General features: G+C 37.1%; 1 protein-coding gene across 1 annotated transcript in view; it reads left to right on the forward strand.

Moving 5' to 3' along the window:
* Positions 1-13,173, forward strand: part of LOC122808276 (melatonin receptor type 1A-like) — a 319,928-nt gene extending 306,755 nt beyond the window's left edge. The window contains exon 3 of the mRNA XM_044079240.1: positions 12,389-13,173. Within this exon, the coding sequence (XP_043935175.1) occupies positions 12,389-13,173 (785 nt within the window). The remainder of the gene's footprint in view (positions 1-12,388) is intronic.
* Positions 13,174-15,727: the final 2,554 nt, after the last annotated feature.

The raw sequence follows: 15,727 nt of genomic DNA on the forward strand, positions 1-15,727 counted from the left end.
TCATCGGTTGTGACTGTGAAGGCCACAGGTTTGTAAGAAAATTGCATTATGTTTAGAGCTTCAAAAATGTAACCACAGTGCACCCTGCTGGAGGAAAGCTGATAAGTGAAGGATTTTACAACTGTGTTTGATCTCAAGCTTGGAGCCAAGATGCCTGGGCTAGAAATTCTTTGTATTGTTTTAAGACAAGAGATAATTATTAGGTTTTACATGTAAAGAGTCTTTTATTGCTGTGGCTTCCTGCAGGTGCAGACTACAAAAAAGAAATGTTAACATTTTAAGTTCTGTGAGCCTGGGAAACTAAATCAGAGAAATGTCAAGAATGATGTAATCTGAAATAACTCAGCGGTACTGTGTATTATCAATTTAAGGACAGAAAGAAAGAAAAGCATTTTGTATCTTGTCATGGATCTAGTAAGAACTTCCACTCGCCAGCACTTGTTTGTTCTGTATGTTAGTAAAGTTATTTAGAACTTAGTATTTCTCTTAGAGATAGATAGAATATAGCCAGGTTAGTCTAGCTGTTTTTTATATTTATGTCAAACTATCCTACAGTATTCTTCAACGATAATCTGAATGAACGATGTCCAAACTGCCCAAGATGTTAAAAACAGGTTTATTCCAAACGCATAAAAACAGTGAACACTCCAAAATAGCAGCACTGAATCACCAATAACCCAGGTTTCGTCCCAAGGAAATGACTTCATCCCTTATCCTAATCCTACAGTATTGTTTTAAAGCATTTTCCTGTGATTTCTGAACTCTGATAAGTATTGTCTTATGCTTTTATTATTTATTATTAAATATTTTTAAACCTTTCAACTGTGGCTGTTTTGTGTAGAGATAATTTAAGCTCTAGAGTACTTGCATGTATTTGGTGATACTGTACAAAACAACTCTAATAGTCTTACTGTTCGTCACACTTATTAATTGGAAAATAATAACATTACACAGTGAAAGTGGTCACCATTTGGGAGGGGCCTTACAGTAGCTGATAGTAGTGGTTGGTGGCAGTCAGTACTACCTTACAGTCTGGACAGAAGGGGGCATAGCCTTCCTGTGCGAGCCTTCCCCAGGAGTGTCTGTGTGTTTGTATATAACTCATATCTCAAAGTGTGTGTGTGTGTGTCAGCTACTTGGGCAGGGACATGAAGCACTGGTTGGATAGAGAGGGTACTGAAGGTTTTGGCTTTACTACTAGGCTGAAATATGTACCCTATAGCTGTGCCAGTGGGGAGTCTTATTGGGGATCCTGAGAGAAAGGGAGAAACCAGCCCCAGACTGACTGTGATCGTTCTGTGCTCTTAAGGAAAATTGCACTCGTTATTGTGTCTATATTCTTTAATCGAAGATTGCTAACTTCGAACGCCATATGGTCGAAGTTAGAAAACTTTGAATTTGTTAAAAAAAAAAAAAAAAACACTAAACCCTAAACTACGGGTTGTAGGCAGGTCCCCCCTGTACCCACCACACCCCTGCTCATTAAATATAACAACTCCGAGACCGCACTATAATGTGGTAAAGGGAAGACTCCCCACCCTGCTTTAACGTCTTAGGTGATTTTTTTTCCCCATATTCGAAGTTTTCTAACTTCGACCATATGGTGTTGGCCATATGGTATTCGGAGTTAGAAATCTTCGATTAAATAATATAGACCCCTTGTTATTCTCTAAATGTGGATGCCCCTCACTGGTGTTAGTGGTGAGGATAGAAGTTCCTTGATTGCTGGGCCAGTGCACGGGTGTCACAGTGACAGCAGTTCTTTATCAGCTTCCCAGGTTGGGGGGGGGGGTGGGGGCTGGCATACAATTTTACTGCTAGTCGCAGTAAGTACGCATTACTTTTGCCCAGAAGTGGCAGAATGGATAGATTTTATTTCATAATTTAGGCCGTGCTTTAAACTTTGGAGGGTTCTCAAACTTTGAGTCCCCAGAAATGACAGGTAACTTAATGTAGACGTTAAGATGGAGGGCATAGTGATAATGTGTTTGCCTCATAGACACAAGGTGAAGGGTTTGATTCCCATCTTTGATTGGGGGTCATTGCGGGGGAGTTGCAGAGCCTGTATATGTGAAGGGACTGAATAGGTAAGTACAATGCTTTTCTTAGCATCCCTGTAAAGTAGTTAACCTGAATGATCTATGATATGGATGGAGCATTCCATTTCCCATCACTTTTTCTGAGAGGTTGAGGATGGAGCATTTTAATTTCCATCACTTTCTCTGAGAAGCTGGGTAAGGCAGGTTAGCAGGAGAGTGCCAATAGGGTCTCACTCTTAACATTGATCTTAAAGTTGGGATAGTGATTGTGTGTCAACAGTGGGTTGGGCAGGCAGTTGTTGGGTGGTGGTGGGGGGGGGGGTCAGAGTTTTAGTGAATATCTGTTTTGTTGGCTTCACTAGAGTGCTTGGATTCATTTATTCCCATGGTCACAAGTGGGGTTACTTCTGCAACTTTGTGTTAATTTCCTGGGAAGTTTGCAGGTAAGGTGTGTTAATACACATAATAAGCATGGCACCTTTTCAGTGAGTTGAAGTGGTAAGTAAAGGGATACCATAAACATAGGGTCTGCAGCTTGTCTTTTGTGAGAAGGAGTGTTTGAGGGAAAATGGTGGCTTTTCCATGGCAATGAGTGTAGTGGCTGCATGCATGCTTCTCAGCTAGTACTTGTGGGAAGTTATGTAATGTTATGGGGGTTATGTTAGGTAAAGCATCCTCATTACACAGCTAGTGCAATCTGTTGTATTGGTAGACGTATGGTTGATTTAATTTTTCTTGGCCCTGATTATTGCTAATAACTTTAACTATGAAGCTCATAGATTGGTTTAAATGTCATAATTTAAAGGAATGGACCTTTTAATGTAAATTTATAATGGATATCAGTTAGATTGTTAACATGGAATGAAATGTGTGATGGACATTTGATGTGGAACTATATGGAACATGAACTTTTATGATCCCACATGAGGACTGTTACTCGTGATGAGGTATACTTGTGAGGTATGGGTATGTTATGGAGTTATTTTACTCTTTGTTTTAAGTGTCTAAAGCTTCATTGTGGTGGACATGGTGCTGTTACAATGTTTGTACAACAATGCAGAAAATGGAAGAAGCTGTCAAGGTTGCACTCTCTTTGTCTTTTAATTTGGATAAGAGTGATTGCACGAGGATTCCTGTAGTGCTTTATTACATAGCTGTTTCCAAGGGTTGTGAAAGGATTTGCTGGGGGGTAAGGTGGTGCCAGGTTATTGAGGATGGAGAGGTGGAGTAGTGTAGTGTATTGTGATGTTGATGAACAAGGTAAACCCTTGACAGCCCTGATGTTGTCATTAGAAAGTTTTGGTCTGAGTGTGTGCAGAGGAATTGCAGTTTTCTTTTCTTTTGCAGATGGGCAGCACAGAGTGGGCATCAGTCTGTGGCCTGAAGGAAGTGGACTCAGAAGGTGATGGATTTTGCCTGGGTGGATGTTCTGGCTGCTGGACTGGTACACAATGAGGTCGCAGATGAGGAAGAGCAGAGTGGCTCGAAATTTGATGGATTATACTGTGGTGGACAATCTGGTCATTGGAGTTGGCACAATGAGGTTACAGGTAATTCTACTTTATTAAGTGCTCATTTAGGCACATTTTTGTGCACTTTGGAGTGGGGGCAGTTGAAAATGAGATACATCAGGAGCAGGATGAAACAGGTTTGGGGACTGTTTATGGGAGTTTGTGTTTGTACATGGGGGGTGAGGTTATAGTATGAGGTTGGGTCGGATTTTGTGGGTATGGTAATTGGGCTTGAAGATCTATGTCCTGTGCAAGATTATGTAGATGGGTTGCTCATTGGTTGGTGCTACTTTTCAGAGATCAGCATTATTATTTACTGGAGCAGCATCGGGTGGGCAATCAGAAGGAAGTGCATATATGGATGCCCTCTTTAAGGATAGGGAAGGGTTCGGCAGAGAATTGCAAGGTATGTGCAAATGTTGGGAATGTGTGAGGAATGGGTTTTTCATGGCTTAAGCTGAAGTTTGAAGAGCTAAGCAAGACTTTGTGTTTCTGGGGTTTGCTAGTGGATACAGGACAGGTAAGAAGAATATCCAAAAAAAAAAAAAAACTTGAGGAGAGAAATCTTGGGACAAGGGTGTATTATGAGAGGCTTAGTTCCAATTGGTATAGTTGCACAGGTGACAGGGTTAGGTGAATAGGTGACTTTGTTAATTTTTACAAGGTGGTTGGTGTAGGTTTAATAGTGTAATGGCTGGCAGAATATCGCTATTGATAAGATAAGTTTGATTGTGATGGTTGGTGTTTGGAAATGGAGGCCATTGGGTTACAGTCTGGAGGTATTGGCTTTACCAATGTATGAAAGTCATTAAAGAGTGTGGTTCATTGGTCAGTAAATGCTACTCCAGTCATTAGATGTTTTGCCTTATATTAGACAGTGGGTATAGTGGTCAGATTACTATTACATTGATCTTTTGATAGGGTAAATCTCTTTTGGTTATTATTGTATTCTTTAGGTGTCAAAAAGGTGGTGCATTTAGGTAGGGTGGCAGGCAGGTAAGCTTGCTTTGTTTGAGATGGTTTTAGGATTTTGTGTTTGGTTGCTGTATTTGGCAGGTAATGACTTTGGAATAGTTAGAAGAAAACTACTGTTGGTAGTAGGATAAATAAGGATATGTTTGAACTACAGAGGTGATACAAGGTTATAGGTATTGCTTCCTCATGGAAGAGGGATCATCAGTTAATTCAGCTGTTTAAGCAGTGGGTTGCTTTGTTATTTTCTGATATGGCTTTGGGAGGTTGATGGCAAGGGTCCATCTGGGGTCAGAGAGGATGGGGTACACCAAATGATGTTTGGTTCAAATGTTTAATATAGTGAGGCTTGTTTTGGAAAGTTGTGTTGGATTTTGGTATGAAAGAGGGGGAACAGCCTTGTCAGGCTGGTGGGCAGAAAAGATGGGCAGGCTTGTCCCTCTTCTCTTCCCCCTCTGGTCTTGGATGTTCATTTCTTTGACTTGAGAAAGGAAAGTGAGCTGTTGGACGCTGCTTGATAAGTAAAAGTAAGCGAGTGGAGGTAAGGATGCCATTTATTTGGTTGGATGGTTAATTCAATAAGTGTAAAAGAAAAGTGACCAGTGGACGCAGCTTGATAAGTAAATTAAACAAGTGAGGGTCAGTACACTGCTTATTTGATCAGATTGAGCGGGGTCACGCTGCCCTAATTAACAGTTATATGGATGATTATGCTGTGAATATTAAATTAAAGTATTAGTTAGTCGAAAGTTATGTTTATGGAATTTTAACAAAAGTCGTCAAATGTCATTTGGTGTGATGTGTGTTTACTGAAGGGGACCAGGACAATCCCAAATGCAACACTGCCACATTAATTATGCCTTTCAGTATACAGAGCCTCTGCCATTAGTGTTATCACATCCAGCTACAAGATGTGCAACTGTTTCCAGGTCTCTTCTATAGAACTTGCATTTGTTTTGCATACATTTCACTGTATGTGGTAAGGAATAGTACACAAAAACTGGATCTGTGGTGAAGAATAATGAAGGTTCTAAACATCCAATGACCTGCTTAGTGAGCAACAGAGTTTTCAGTCCCAAGCAGTAAAAATATTACAGTTAATGCCGCTGTTGTATTCTGTTTAAATCTGCAGAAGAGAATAGGACTGAATATCCCAGACCATGAGAAAATAAAAAGTCCTAATGTCACAGTTACATTTCTGCACTGTCTGATTAGATTCATTTGTGTACTGAGAAAAATATCAAATATAATGTAACAAGAAATGCAACTGTGATACATCATTAACTACTTTACCAGCATAAAAAAGATCAAAGGAAAACACAACTTTCCCACTAGAAATCAACACTTAGAATTCCAGTGTTTGCAGTACAAAGACAAGAAAAAAGAACACAGAGTATTTCTGTGAAATACAGTGGTGTGGAGCTGCTGTGCATTGATATTTAGTCAATGTTAAAGTGTTTTAACATGCTACATGCTTCTCACTGGTTTTGTGAAATGCCCCTTGGCTGGCAACTGTCATTGCTCCAATGTAAAGGTTGTGTTTAAAGACACTGACTTTTTGCATAACGTCAGTACCTGAATGACTTTTGAAAAAAGGATGAAGGGTGATGTTGTTGTCATGGAAGATATATTAATGTTTGGGCCAGATAAAAAGACACAATGCAGAGCATAAAGACAGTCAGATCTGTGACTATCAAGAGACTAGAAAAGTTAAACTGAGTTATCATAAGTGACACTATGTTGCAGACTGTTAGTAAATATGTGTAAAATGAATGACCATGTCACTGAACACCCATGTGTAAGGACTACACAGTCAAAACACACCTGTCAGAGCATAGGGTTTAATATTCTACCAAGATGAAATCACAGCATCCTCTTCACAATGTACTGAAGAATTGAGTGAAATATACAATGGAAACCATGGTCACAAGAAATGTTGTGAAAAGTGGCAAAATGGCAGTATGGTAGCCAAACATTAATGCACACACTGTAAAACTTGCATTCATAAACTATCACAAAGAAGAGAGCAGTTAATATTAACACCTTTGCCACAGGGTCCTTGACAAAATATAGTGGCTGACTTGTGTGTATTAGAGGACAACAGCTACTTAATATCAGTGAGGTATTCCTCTTATGACATATACAGAAATTGACATGTATCGACTATAAGAACCCAAAAAATAATACTGAACTTCAAAACCATATTCAGAAGATTTACAATGCCAGATGAACTGGTTACAAACATGATATAGAGTTAATGTCAGCAGAGTTTTAACAGTTTGCTGTTCACTATGGTTTTAGTCATGAAACGTCAAGCCTTCATTTTCTTCTATGAAGTATGTAAAGCTGGGACAATAGTTCAGACAGCTAAAAGGACCATCATACTGCTTGATCCTCACAGATCCCTCCTGTCATATCCTCCTCATAGTGCCACAGGAGTAAGCACATTTCAGTTAAAGCTTGGAAGATAAATAAGAACCTGCATGCCAAAGCTAAAACCAAAACTAGAGCCAAGAACTCATCCATGTGAGTCAATAAAACAGACTCATCAAAAAGCTAAGAGTTCACAAAAGACTTTCTGTGACAGATGCTATACTACAAAACCACTACCTATTCTGGGACCCAGCCAGTCAGTTGGTCTGAATGTAGAGGGGGAAAGAAAGTGGGACACAAAGGGGGTTGCAGTGTAAAAGACTGATAAACTAAGGTTATGATGCCAGCCAAAGATGATGCCATTGTCAGATGCAATCAAAGGCATATTGAGGTAGGTAATGAGTCACAAGCTGGAATTTGTGCCCCTGAAAGTAAACCTGATGTGTCTGAGGTGAGAATAGACAGGTCTGCATCAAATAAAACTGTTCCTGTTTCCTCAGAAGAGTTGCCACTATAGAGTATGTAAAACCAAAGGAGTAAATTTGAAGTCTGTAATGTGTCATGACAGACTTCCTGCTATCCAGCTGAATGTGACTGTTTCTGATCCTACTGAGATTGTTTGTACGATGACTGTAAGAATAATACTGTTACTTGTTTTACTTTTTTCTTCAAACCATTTTCTTTACACAAATTACAGTTGCAGTACTGTTTTAATAATAAGTAGAAGTCCAGTTAAATTATGAGTTTGTTTCAAAAAAGAGGGAGATGTGATGATAATTGTAGAACTTCTATATGTGTATATATGTTAATAGTGTGAATATCTAGTCTACTGTTTGCCACATTAAAGACAAATGTATACCACCAATGTTTGAAGGAATGCTGAATCACACAGGGCATCGGGACTAGTGCAAATTCCCTTTGTATTTATGAGTGAAATAACATAATTCTCAATGTGCCACCATTGTCTACACAATAAATACTACTGGTTTTATATAAATAATGTTTTATCCCGACATTATTAGCACTGCCATTCAAGATGCCTGAGTAAGCAGAGATACACATCATGACAACATAATTTAGACAAGAGTCATTGCAGAATTTCTAGAGCAAAAAGAAAGCAGACACTACTATGTAGGGACAAGTGACGAAACTCACACAGCATTTTCTTTAAAAAATAACTGATGTCAAGAGCAGAGCTGAGCAGACCAAACTTAATTCATTTGTTTATTACATTACACAGAGTGTGTGTGTTTGTGTGTGTTTGTGGGGGGGGGCATGAGTGTGTGCGTATTTGTAACAGTGCACAGTAGTGGAATACATAATCATCCATCATTACTGCATTTGCCATTGGACTTCTCATTAAAAACTATCCATCATGTGCAATTACTGCATTATTTCTCTAATGTGGCCACTTATTGCTTACTTTTGCCGCAAGGACTTTATATTACCATCCAGAAATAAGATGTGAGCAGCTGTTACATCATTCTGCTGATAGTTTGTTCAGTCACATGGACTGTATTCTGCTGTCATTTTTGATAATCCATGAAGGAGGTGTGTCACACCTGCTTTAGAAATATTGAGCAGGGAACATTTTGCTGAGTCAATATTATTTGGCTGTCCTAATGGAATACTGAATCTTATTTCTACAGGGTAGGAATGTTCTTGTTTTATTCAGTGCATCCTGAAAACACACAGATTAGGGCTGCAATGTCATTCTTGTTAATTAAGACTCTACATTAGAAAAAGCATGTTAACATAATTGTTGCACTCCCAGGCACAGTAACTTCTGTACCTGCGGGCATGAGTTGCATGATTCTGCTAAGTCCATGTAAATGTGATCAGGATACAAAATAAATAGCCTGGTTTCATATATTACAAACCCTGCAAATATTAGTTCCATGATTTCACCTTGACCTGGAATGCATATAAATGTTAACTCCATACAGAAAGGACCACACAGTATCTTCACATCTTGCTGCAATTAGATGAACAACAGGGTATGGAGCAGCACAGTAAAGTAATACAGTAATAGTAGTCATGGCACCATCACTGAGGATTCTACTCTGCTACACAATGTGGGCAACAAAAGGTCTACAGAGTAAGAGTAACATAGAAATGGATACACGAGTGAACATGCAAATGCACAGGCAGCAGGGATTATACAAAGTCAAGACAAGAAACCGTAAAATAACATAACAACTCCCTTTGTATTGTACTTGGAGGCAGAAGTATCTGTTGTAGTAAAACTTTTCTATTTCATCATATAATTTATCTAGGTGTGCAGGTCATTTCAGAAATAATGATTACAGCAGATTATATTCATCCCATTAATTGCCTTTATCATGCATTTAAATACATATATAGCCTATATTTGTTTACTTACACCTTACATTGTATTGTCTTGTATTGTTACTTCTGTATTGCACCACTGTTTATTTCTTCTCTGTTTTCTATGTGGAGGTTTTCTCCATGGGCTTCCACTGAAAAAGGACATGTGTCCAGTCGGACTATCCAGGTAAACAAATGTAAAATAAAATAAATAAATAAATAATGTCTGAAAATTATATTAGATGGTTGCTAGCTATATTAAGTGGGTGCAATTCATCTGTGCACAATCTTTTTGCGCTAGGCTGATATAGGCTCCAGGGCCATTAGCTTAGTACACACCTATGAGTTACATTTGCAGATAACAATCATGCTGATCCCTTGTGAAAGTACAGACCTGGGGCCTAACTGCTCAGCTTCATTTACAATTTAATTTATATGAAGTACCCTATGCAGAGAAGTGGGCTGGGCACTGGAGACCAAGGATTTTGTTCTCTTTTACAGCCCCCCCCCCCCAATGATATTACAAGTAAAAAAAAAATTATAAGTTTCATGGTATTGCAGAGAAATATCTCAATGCATAAACAAAGAAGTGCGGAAAGTGCCTAAATGCAACCAATAACCAGAATGTAGGCACCAGACACCAACCATTCACTTGACAGAGTCTTTATTTGAATACAAGAGTGATAAACAGCACATAAACGCTATACGCACTTCCATGTTTTCATCCAAAAATTTCATTAGATGAGCATACTAAAGATACTAACTTAATATTAGAGTTAGTTCTTTACCCAAATAACAAAGTTATTGATTAACAGACTGCGTTGTTTCTTAATTCTAGTAAAACAGTTCAAGTCTCTTTATTCTCTACAATACTAGAAACTTTTGTTCATTCTTAGCAGGTTTATACAAGCCATTATTTTTTTTATTTTTCATCTTTAACAAATCTGTCAAAGTATGGTCATCTTTTGGTTCCATTTAAAATTTTCACTGGCACAATGACAGGTTGCCTCCTTATGTCTACCTGTTTTATCATTTCTTTTCAACTGTTATTCTCTAAAGTTATCCAAAATCCAGAAACTAGAGGTACTAAATTCAAAAGTTTTTTTATCAACATGGCATCCTTTGCTAATGACTTTCTTCTTTGTTTCAAATTCCCAACAAAGCTATTCCAACACAGTTAAAATAGAGTATAGGAATGCATCCAGCTATTAACTACATCTGAAAATATACACAATATTTAGGAACAGATTTAAAATAAAAAGTTGACCTCAGGATATATAACCTGGGTTTACTACTAACCAGAATGGTTAAAAGTTTTTATAGTCTTGGGTCATTTTAATATTTCTTCTGTCAATACCCCACTTTTGGTTTCCTTAATCCGGGATACAGTTCATCAAACTTTTATGTCTAAAAAATGTTTTCTTGAATTATCTTCCAAACAAATTGTTAAACTTCCTTTCTTTCTGAATCCCCTAATTCTAAACTTGCAAAATTAGATTAAGAAGTTAAATGTATTAATGAATTTATGTTATTTCAGACTTTAATAGCAAACTGAAACATACAAAATGAAAAAAAAAAACTTTTGACCATTTTCCTGATATCTCTCTGTATTAGTATGTCTGTATCATGCTCTGAAGAATGGAAAGGTGTTTATGATCTCCATTTTAAAGGAATAATGGTATGTCCCTAGAAGTTCATACCCATAGTTCAATTTGATTTGCACTGCAGTACCTAAGTTCCATTTTTTTTCTTTTAAAAGTAATGAAATAAAATAAAATAAAATAGAATAAAATCAGTTTCCTCTTTTTTTGAACTCCTCTAAAAATAAACATTTTTTTGTTTTTCCCATATAATTTGATTTGCAATTACCCTGAAACGCATGCTTCAAGCTCTTGGGGATCATTTAAAATTTAGACTGGGGAGAAATGTAGAAAAATGCACAACATTCTTATCATATTCTAAATGAGTTATGCAACAATTCATGGTAATGCATAATGACAATTTCACAACTTATATGTCAGTTGCCTTGAGTAAAATTAATTGCCAGAATGCTCAGTTTATGAAAAATAATTAGACAGATTTCCTTTATACATTCTGGTTCTGCGATACTATCAAGCCATGATGGGATTTTGTTGTCAATAATTTGGTAAGACTCTTTTTATTAGCTGCAACCTTGACTGCAATTAAACTATTCAGTATTCTTATTTAGTATCATTATTTGGAACAAAATTATCTTGTGAGCTTTGCTTCAGCATGGATCAAGTTTTTAATTAGGAAAAAATGGTGGTATTGGAAGTAATTTACGTCACCTATAAAAACATTTTATGTGATACAGAAACAATTTCAAAATGATGGTCAAATATTAGCAAAGTATAAAATAACTAGTACTTATTTTTTTTGTTTTGTTTTGTTAATTATATTACTTTTAAACAGTGTTATCCTCACATACTGCTTGATAAGATGTACAATGTTACTTATTTAACAATGTCTGTCTTCACAGTGTCAGGGTCTCTGTTCAGTGCTGGTAGCATATACTAGCTGTGTTGTGCAAGCATCACTTGTATAATCATATTGTTATAATTGCATGGCATATCTTTGTACTTTTTTACATCTTTAGCATAATGAAATTGACTATTTTGTTTACGCACAATGTATACATCTGTCATTTTTTCTTTTATATAATTTTTTATCTCCAGATGAACTACTGCCTGACTTGGATTGTTATCTAGTTTGATTCCCATCTAACTAAGGTGTCTACTGCTTTTGTATTATATGCCAACAGTATATGCATTTTTTTTCTGGAGCTCTATAATTTTCTACCATATCTCAAGGATGGCGCAGTGTACGGGAAATGGTAATCATGTAATTGCTTTATGGTGTGTGTGTGTGTGTGTGTGTGTGTGTGTGTGTGTGTGTGTGTGTGTGTGTGTGTGTGTGTGTGTGTATATATAGACCTTACAGCAGACTGGTGACTTATCCAGGATTGGTTATGCCTTATACATGTACCTTTCAGCAGACTAGTGACTTATCCAGAATTGGTTGTGCCTTATACATGTTGTTTGCCAAGATACATTTTAACTTCACCATAACTTTTATTTGGATAAAGTATGCATAAGGAAATTAATGACTCTGTTAGACATGAGCTGTATTTTTTTTCTCTTTTAGGTAATATGTTTGTTATCAGCTTGTCTGCAGCAGATATCACTGGTGCTGTTTATCCATATCCTTTGCTTATCAGATCCATCTTACAAAATCAGTGGCAATTTGGAGAAACACAATGCCAGATTTCATCTTTCATTCATGCTTTGGGTCTCCATGCTTCTGCGTATAACATCATGGTGATAGCAATCAATCGGTGGTGTTGTATTTGCCATGGTAGAAACTATGGCAAGATATTCAGCATGAAGAATTCCTTTTATTACATACTGCTGATATGGATAATTAGCCTTATTTCGCTTTTAGCAACTCACTTCATGGGAGCTATACAATATAATCCACAAGTATACATGTGCACACTTCTAGTCACTGCAAATGAAGCATTAACTGTTGTCCTTTCAGTCTTTCATTTCATTTTGCCAGTAACCATTGTAATCCTATGCTATGTAAATATCTGGATTATGGTCATATGTGTCAAGTACAGAATAAAAAAAGATAATAAGCAAACTATCAGTTCCACAGACATGAAGAACTTTTTGACAATGTTTGCAGTATTTGTTCTTTTTGCCATTTGCTGGGCCCCATTCAGTATTCCTGCTTTGATTGTAGTTTTTAGCCCTCCAGGAAAGGCACCAAATTTTCCTGACTGGTTGTTTGTTATTGGTTTCTTTACTACATGTTTCAACAGCTGCCTTAATGGTATTGTTTATGGGGTTTTCAATAAGAATTTTCGTCAGGAGTACAAACGTATACTGTGGTCATTGTTAACATTAATAATGGGATTCAAAAAGTGAAGAAAGAGGGAGCACATCACTGTTTGAACTGCTTTGAATGTTTCACAGTACAAGTGCTGTGCAAACTTTCTAAAACATTTTTTATATATGGCAAAGTGTAAATATGTTGTATGAGAGCAGTACAGCTCATCCTAGTATTTCTCACATGTAAAATAGGCCCCTGCTACTAAAAGCATTTTCATTGCTAATGTCTCAGTATACCTAAAAATGCCACAAAAGGATGCAAAAGTAACATCAAACTGCAGATCCTTCTTTTACCTAGAAAAAATGATGGTACAATAAAATATCCATTAAGCAAACAGCTACCAGACTGAAGACATCAATGTACTAGTGAACATTCAATACAAATCCATATTTCATTTACTGTGAATGACAAAAAGGCTTCTGTCTCTTGTCCTGTGAGATTCTTCATTAATTATGTAAAATATATGAATAAAAATATAACTCCAATATTTTTTTTATCATGATGTGTGGTATTGTTTAGATTAAAAGTAAACTGTATGTAGATATTTATTTTAGACAGCATAGTCGATGAATGTATATTATCTGTTCTGAGATGCTTTTCAAGTAATTCTAGGGGTAAAATTCCATCAGTATCTCAGATAATATACATTTTAGTATACAGTCTAAATGTTCAAAAACACTGAGCCATTTCAGAAGCAACCAGTTTTTACTGTAAGTGGTAAATAATGTATACTTTTGTGTGTGCTGAGTTTCCTGTTTAATTTTTCTGCCATGCTACCAATCTGTTCAGTTCATAAGTTTTTATTTACTTTTTAGTGATAGTATATGAAGTACAGTGGTGCAGTGAAAAACACTGTTTCCTAAAAGAAAGAAGTTCTCTTTTTCAGGGCTGTCTTTTGAGCAGCAACTGCTTGTCATCCCCATGTTTGCATGTGCCTTTTCTGGGTGTTTGCCTTTTTTAGTGCATCACAAACACATTAACAGTTGGTCGAAATCATCCATAGTTGTGTGAGCAGTTTGTGTGTGATAGGAAATTAATTCCATTACCTTCTTGGATGTGATTCAACAGCACTGGGTATATGACGGCTAATGTATGGATTACAAGAATTTGTTTGTATAGGTTTTTACTAGGCTAAGAAGGCTAGGAGGCCTTTTTAAGCCTAGCCATGTTTTATCATTTGTAAGTGACAAGATAAATTACCCATGCACATCATGTTGAGTTTAGATTGCAGAGCATTTTCATACTGCCTCCATCCAACAGAGGTATAGGTGCCAGTCCAGGGTAAATTTCCATTTCCCTAGAGATTTGCCCAGGTTGTGTTTGAATAGGTTCAGGGAAGAACTCTACATCAAATTGATAAGAAGCATGTTCCAGATTAGGGGTAGCCTCTGAGACACATACCTGTCACAGCAGCATGTCGTATTTATATTGCAAACAATGTTTAGGTCTATTGACTAGGTATTTCTAATGGTGTTAGACTTGCAGATGTGCAACAAGTCCATAAATACTTGATCAGATGATTTCTTATAAGCCAAGCATAAATCACCTTTGTATAGTCTTTTGGAGACTGAGTATAAAAATAAGTCTTTGAGGCAGTCACCATACTCCATGTGGTTAATGCCTTAAATTCTTTTTGTGAGGAACCTCCTTGGGCATTAAAGTCGTATATCCCTGCAATGATCTACTTCACAAGCTCGAAGTTTAAAAACTTCAAACTGCAAATGGTTGAAATCATAGGATTGAAGTTTTGAAACTTTGAAATTGTAATAAAAAAATAAATAAATAAAAACAAAAAAAAAAATTTCCCCTGCACCCCCTACTAAATAAATATACCAAGTCCAAGATCTCACTACAGTGAGGAAAACTCACTCCTCCCATTCTATGCTATATGGGGATCACCATTCATAACGTTCGACATTTCAAAACTTTGATCTCATGGTCTCGACCATTTGCAGTTCAAAGTTTTGAAAATTCAAGCTTGTGAAGGAAATCTGCCTGGACAGATACATACAGCAGGAGCACTGTACTCAGTGATTCACTTAATGAGGGATGAGTACGGTAGGACAATCCTTGGACCCGGATGCCGTACCTTTGTTTATAAGTTGTGCAGCATAGAATGATTTCCTTACATTAGTAAACATATGATCATCAAAGATCAAGTCACTGTCCACAAATGGTCCAATGCCCCAACCATGAGTCTACTGTTACATGTGTAGTGTCTATGTGGTCATTCCCTGGGGAGGTTGACTTTTCAGAGGATAAAACTAAACATTTTTTTGGTTTTCAGTTTTAGGCCATGGTTCTGCATCAATTATAAGTTTGCAATAAGCCCTCTTATATATTAGTGCCCTTGGGGGATTTTTCCATTGTGCTGAGCTTGTAGTCATCTGCAAACTTGGTCAACCAGAAGCCCTTGATGTTAGCTTTGACTTCTAAAAAGTAGATGCCAAAAAGGAAAGACCCTAGCACCAACCCCTGAGGGACTGCATTAGTGACTGACCTTTTTATGAAGGTAGCGTTCCCTATCCTGACTTCCTGTGTCCTATCTGTGAGCCATTTGTCTAGCCAATAGTTGACATAAGGGTTTAC

Source organism: Protopterus annectens, chromosome 8.part0, assembly GCF_019279795.1.
Source record: "Protopterus annectens isolate FY-2018-M chromosome 8.part0, PAN1.0, whole genome shotgun sequence".
In the NCBI taxonomy this organism is placed as follows: Eukaryota; Metazoa; Chordata; order Ceratodontiformes; family Protopteridae; genus Protopterus; species Protopterus annectens.